Raw genomic sequence first — 6,251 nt, forward strand, 5'->3', positions numbered from 1 at the left:
TTGGACAGGTTGGCCATTTCCATCCTCATCCTCGTATTTTTGTTATCTTGTCCAGTCCTATACCCGATTAAATTGGGACGGAATGGGTTTCGGACAAGATAGGGATGGTTCCGGACAGGTCCCTACCCTGTTTATTTTTTTTATTGTTTTATTTTCTGTTTTTATTTTTTCTCTCTTGAGTTAGTGGATATTATTACTTTTTTTCCAATTTATTAAGAACAACTCACATTCTCTTTAAAAATGATGATAACTCTTTTCTTTTTGTATGATAAAAAACTTACATTTGAAATTAAATTGAAATAGGGTAGCAACCATATTTTCCATACTCATCTCGTACCCGATTCGAGGCACCAACTCCCACCCTGCCCCCACATCGTTTACTCAATTGGACAGGTAATCCTTAGCCTATTTGGGATGAGCTCCACAAGCATTGGGGTTGAACAGGTTTTTTAGTCATCCTCACAATCGCTATGGAAAGGGGAAAAAAAATTATTTATACAAATGCTCTCTATTCTTAATGTATAATAATTACATTTAATACATTACAAATTTCAATGCTCTACAATTTAAATTTTTCAATTACACATGAATTATTGGTCATTAATTTATACAAAATTATATTTAAATAAAATATGTGGAGAAATTATTAAATGCTCATTGAAAAAAACAAAATAGAGAATCAAAATAGATAGTTTGTTGGAGTGTATCAAAAAGTTACTCTCTAAATTTAAAGGTGCTATTTGTTCTGTATAAAATGCTCCTTATAAATAGAGTTTTTTGGAGATGTTCTAAAAAATTACCTCAAAAACCTTTTCACCATAAATTAAAATGAAATAACTAAAATCCAAAAGGATAGTAAGAAAAATTTCTTTAACTAAAACTGTTGAACTACAAGGCACGGGTCAGCATTGGAGTCACATATAAGGACTAACGGGGATTGGGTCATGACTTAAAATATATTTTAGAAGCTAATAAATGTTCATTTACACATCAGGACAGGGCTATACGGGAGATCAGTTAGATATGTACGAATTCAAGCAAAATTTTTTACTTAATTTACTTCAGATTATTTTTACTCTTAATATTTAACCACATTTTCTTTCCGCAGGCAAGAGAATTGAAGTGCAGAAGAGATTTTCATTCACAATGCTTCTCAAGGCCTAAATTAACCAGCAAAAATTATATTTAATCTATTACAAAAATCAATGAGGTCAAATATTAGTAAATACATTACATCGTATTAACTTCGCTAGCATGTATTTCTTTGTTCAATACATTCTATTAGTACGTCGTCACTATTGTAAATGAAAATTTTTGAGTAATTTTTTCTCAAATTAGAATGCTGCTTCACCAAAAATCACATTTCCTTCATTCAAAAAAGGGAATAATCGCATTTCCTATTTTTATCCCAGCCCATAGAATTATGTAGCAACTAGCTGAGCTACAATAACTCGGACTGGACAAAACTCCCGAATTGAATCGGACTAAATCGGACCTGACTCAAATTTAATCGAATTTGACTGTTCTTTTTTAGTTAAATACTTGAACGGGTATCTGAATCGAGAATCGATGAGTTTGGTTCCAAGTTCTAGACTAAGAAAAGAATTGAATTTTCCTTATTTTTTAATTTATTTATCTTAAATAAGCCAAATTTTTTTTTGCTAATAAATTTGTTAATTAATTGATTTAGCCCAAACTCAAAATGTGATTTTCTATTTCTAATTTTCAGTCTAAATCCAATTGAATCAAGTTGACTTAAATTTTACCCAAATCTATAATTTTATCGTAATGTTGTTTCTACAGTTCTGGAGAAATCGAATTGAAAGCTCGACTATGCCTTTTTTCATTATTGTGAACACATTATCTTTCTTTTTCAATAATTTTAACAATCAAAAATCCATGAATAACTCAATAAAGAGACGCCAAAAAATGCATAGATTGAACTACATTATTTTGTAAGAGATAAAATTAAACATATGATTAGTTGAATTAATGTAGCATTGTAAATATTAAAAAATTTAATTATTATATAGAACTCTGGAACCAAATGAAATCGAATTCAACTGAACCCGAACGATTTCATAATTAAATTTGGACTGTAGACACCTTGATTGATTGACCCTCATTTGAGTGTGGGTGAGTGGGTCCCATGTGAATTAAAAAATACCAACCTCCATGTGTGTTTGTTCGGTCATCCCCTATGTTCGTGTTGCAAAACTCTTGTTTCTTCCTAAAATTTACTTCAAATTATTAACTTAAGCAATATCAGATGGTGAACGAAAGTAACCATATTCTCTTTCAGTAGGCAAGAAAAATGAAACATCAGAAGAGATTCTCATTCAAAACACAACAATCCTTCTCAAACTAAAATGTTGCTTCAACAAAAATCACGTCCTTCGAACAAAAAAAGAAAAAAAAGAAACATTTCCTGTTCTTTCTGCCGGCCCATAGAATTACCTTGCAACCAGCCGAACTGCAATATAACTATTGCCAAAAGAAAGAAGAAACCAAACTTAAACTATAAAACAAGCATTATGGCATTTTATTTTTGTCATGTCTCAACCTGTAATGCAATCAAAGTGGCTCCCTTATTAGCTTTTGCTGATGGGAGATAATGCTGCCAATTTTGTTCACTAGTATGCCATGATCGACTCTTTCATCTCACCGGAGACGATGTTTGGAGGTCGCGACAAGGGTGCATGAGGTGGATGGTTAGGGAAGGTCGGCGAACTAGGAGGCGGAGGAGAGTGAAAATAGGACCATGCAGGAGGCGGATATGGTCGTGACAAGGCTACATGTGGTGGATGGTTAGGCAAGGATGACAGACTAGAAGGTGGAGGAGAGTAGAAGATGGACCTTGCAAGAGGCGGAGGTGGTGGTCGTGACAAGGCTACATGAGGTGGATGGTTAGGCAAGTATGACGAACTAGGAGGTGGAGGAGAGTAGAAGGAGAACCTAACAGGAGGCGGAGGTGGTGGTCTGTGCAAACTTATTCGTTGAGGTGGTGGTGGTAGTGACAAGGCTACATGTGGTGGATGGTTAGGCAGGTATGACAGTCTAGGAGGTGGAGGAGAGTAGAAGATGGACCTCGCAAGAGGCGGAGGTGGTGGTCTGTGCAAACTTATTCGTTGAGGTGGGGGTGGTTGTGACAAGGCTAAATGTGGTGGATGGTTAGGCAAGTATGACAGACTAGGAGGTGGAGGAGAGTTGAAGTAGGACCTCGCAAGGGGGGGAGGTGGTGGTCTATGCAACCTTATTTGTTGAGGTGGTGGTGGTCGTGACAAGGCTACATGTGGTGGATGGTTAGGTAAGTATGACAGACTAGGAGGTGGAGGAGAGTAGAAGATGGACCTTGCAAGAGGCGGAGGTGGTGGTCTGTGCAACCTTATTCGTTGAAGTGGTGGCGGTCGTGGCAAGGCTGAATGTGGTGGAAGGTTAGGCAAGTATGACAAACTAGGAGGTGGAGGAGAGTAGAAATAGAGCCTCGCAAGAGGCGGAGGTGGTGGTCTGTGCAACCATTTTCGTTGAGGTGGTGGTGGTCGGCTTAGCTTATGCACACACGGCGGAGACGGACTCCTATTGCAACTGATACAATGATTTATATTCGGAGCGAGGTTCTGAACATAAGATGAAATATAACAGTGCGATTGAGCTGAAATTTGAGTCGTAAATGTCACGAAAACAAGGATTAGTCCAATCGTTGTTTTTTGGATGGACCAAATCATTGTCATGTGTCGAACTTGTCTTTGTGAAATATTAATGTGATGAATACATGTTTGAGGAGAATATTTATAAGTGGAGTGGGAATATATTGATTACATCAAACCCAATAAATCATTAGAAAATGGGATAAATTATGCAAGAAAATCCACCACCAACCAAACATGTTTTCTGCGTGCTCTCTTTTTATTCGACTTTAGTGGGTCTTTTAGTAAAAGTTATCACATATTTTTTTCTGCTAAGTACACCTTAAAAGACGGGCATTTGCAAAAAATGATAATAACAATAAAATAATTAACATATTTAGACATTAGACGAGACCGAATGTCAAAATTCCGAAACATGAAGACGGGTTGCTAATCGACAATACTCCAAAAATATGAACGTGAGAGAAGCTCAACGACGTGAGACAAATGTGTTTGGATTCCAATGATAGTTTCGTGAAACAATTTTATTATGATAACCAATCGCAAACAACTCGGTCAAAGTGAAATAATGTTAACTCAGTGCAAAGTTAGAGTAAAACCGGTAAGAGAGAAAACAAGGAGTGGCTTTAGTATCTAAAGTTAAACTACCCTTAAACGTTACATGAGGGTATTTATAGCATTACAAATAAAATGGTGGCCCCTTGGATGAAAATAGACGTGGCCTCATCTCTTAATCCACGCATCTAATTATAGGTATCAATTTTGACCTGCTAGCCTATGGTACACTCAATGCTTACATAAAGCCATCATTTTATTGACAAGACCTGACATTTATACTCATTGCAGTTATCCCATCAATCATTCCAAAAAGATTTTGTACATAAGTCCAAGATCTTCCTCGTGTAGGTTAGCGCTGACTGTAGTGATTACGTTCAAAGAATAACGCGGTAATTGTAACACAGCTTTGGTGTGTCAATTCCACAGAAAGATGGACGAATTGTTTAAAGGATTAACAAACTAGGGTTTTCGTGGTTGTGAGGGGAATTTATCAATTTGAATGAAATTTAATTAACAAAGTATGAGATTAGTAAAGCATCAGAATTCACTCTCTTGGATTGGCTTAATCAACATCAATCATTCATGCATTTTACTCAAAAAATCTAGGCTTTATATAACATATTCTCACATTTGTTCATTAAAATAAGATTAAGAAACATCCATATACATCAAGCGTAAGGAAGTAATTAATCCACTAATGACATAAATGAAATTGAAACTCAACAATTATTTTGATCAATCAATAGAAAAAGTATGACTGAATCTATAACCAATCTAATAAAAGTTAAATCAATTTCAAAATCAATTTATTAAGGAGAAACCTAGATCAATTTGTTTAACTTGTAATCCTAGAATTTAGACTTTCTAAAAACAAATTCGGCTTGATTTATTGAAACAAGATTAAAAACAACAACAATATACCTTAGCATAAAGTAGTAATCAAATCACGTTCATAAATTATTGAAACAATTTAAACTCGACAAATATTGTAATCAATTGATAGAAAAAAGAATGATTGAATCCAATATAAATTTAATAAAAGTTAAGCAAACCTCAAAAGTGTAATATAAAGATGAAAGCTAAATCCTAGAATTATTTAACAATAAAAATCACATTACATGAATGAAACGACGTTGAAACCCCCAAATCTGATCAAGATCCTTCGTGACTTTACCAAAGAATTTAGTTCTCCATTGATTTCTTGAGCAAAAAATCAAAGAAAATTGATACGAGGATCAATCACCGCGTTCTCGGATGATTCTTGGCTTAAAGTCGTGGAAAATTAGGTCACCATAAGTGTTTGAGTGAAAATAGGAAACAAAATTTCGCGCCTCGAAAGTGTTCTATGCGACCGCATAGTATTAAGTGTTGCAATAGCATAGAAAAAATATTTTCAATCTTGAAGTTCCCTGGAGCCTTCTATGCGACCGCATGGTTTTTGAACTATGTGAACTCATAGTTTTTGACCTATTTTCTCGGTAGGACAATTTTTAGTATTTTGACCATAACTTTTTCTCCCAATGTCCGATTGAGATCATTCAAATTGTGTTGGAAAACTAACTCAGAGGGTTACAACCTTTCTTCAGATATCATCTTCTAATTCAATCGTTTGTCCTATAAAAAAGGGGTCCCAATATGAGACTAAAAATTGGTGAGTAACTTTTTCAATTGAGAATTAATGTGTGATCATATTTTGATGATATTTCATCCCTTTGACTTCTTTCCTCATCCGCTTGACCTCTAACACTCTCAAACCTTCATCATAAGGTTAGACACAAGTTTGGGATATTTGCACTTTAATCTCCGAACTTTCATTTTCTTCCACTTTGATCATTTTTCGCCTTTTCTTTTAACTTCCACCTTTTCTTCCAAAATGTAATATGAATCAAAATATAAGTATAATGAGTACATTTTGGTATCAAATAATCACACGAATGCAACAATTAAGAGGGGAAAATATCATATTTTACACTCTTATCATGTAGTAAGTCTTGGACTTCACGGAACCTTCTCACCTCAGAACCTATGCTTTAGCAAAAGAGACAC

The 6,251-nt window shown here is 35.0% G+C and overlaps 1 protein-coding gene across 1 annotated transcript; it reads right to left on the reverse strand.

Annotated features, from left to right (window-relative positions):
• Positions 1 to 1,334: 1,334 nt before the first annotated feature.
• On the reverse strand, positions 1,335 to 4,478 carry LOC111393123 (extensin-like). Its single transcript, XM_023018517.1, has 5 exons — positions 4,445 to 4,478; positions 2,635 to 3,652; positions 2,458 to 2,484; positions 2,172 to 2,230; positions 1,335 to 1,366 (listed from the first exon to the last, which is right to left on the reverse strand). The coding sequence occupies exons 1-5, from the start codon at positions 4,476 to 4,478 to the stop codon at positions 1,335 to 1,337; spliced, it is 1,170 nt and encodes a 389-aa protein (XP_022874285.1).
• Between the last annotated feature and the right edge of the window lie 1,773 nt (positions 4,479 to 6,251).

This window comes from Olea europaea, chromosome 4, assembly GCF_002742605.1.
Source record: "Olea europaea var. sylvestris chromosome 4, O_europaea_v1, whole genome shotgun sequence".
NCBI classification, from domain to species: Eukaryota; Viridiplantae; Streptophyta; class Magnoliopsida; order Lamiales; family Oleaceae; genus Olea; species Olea europaea.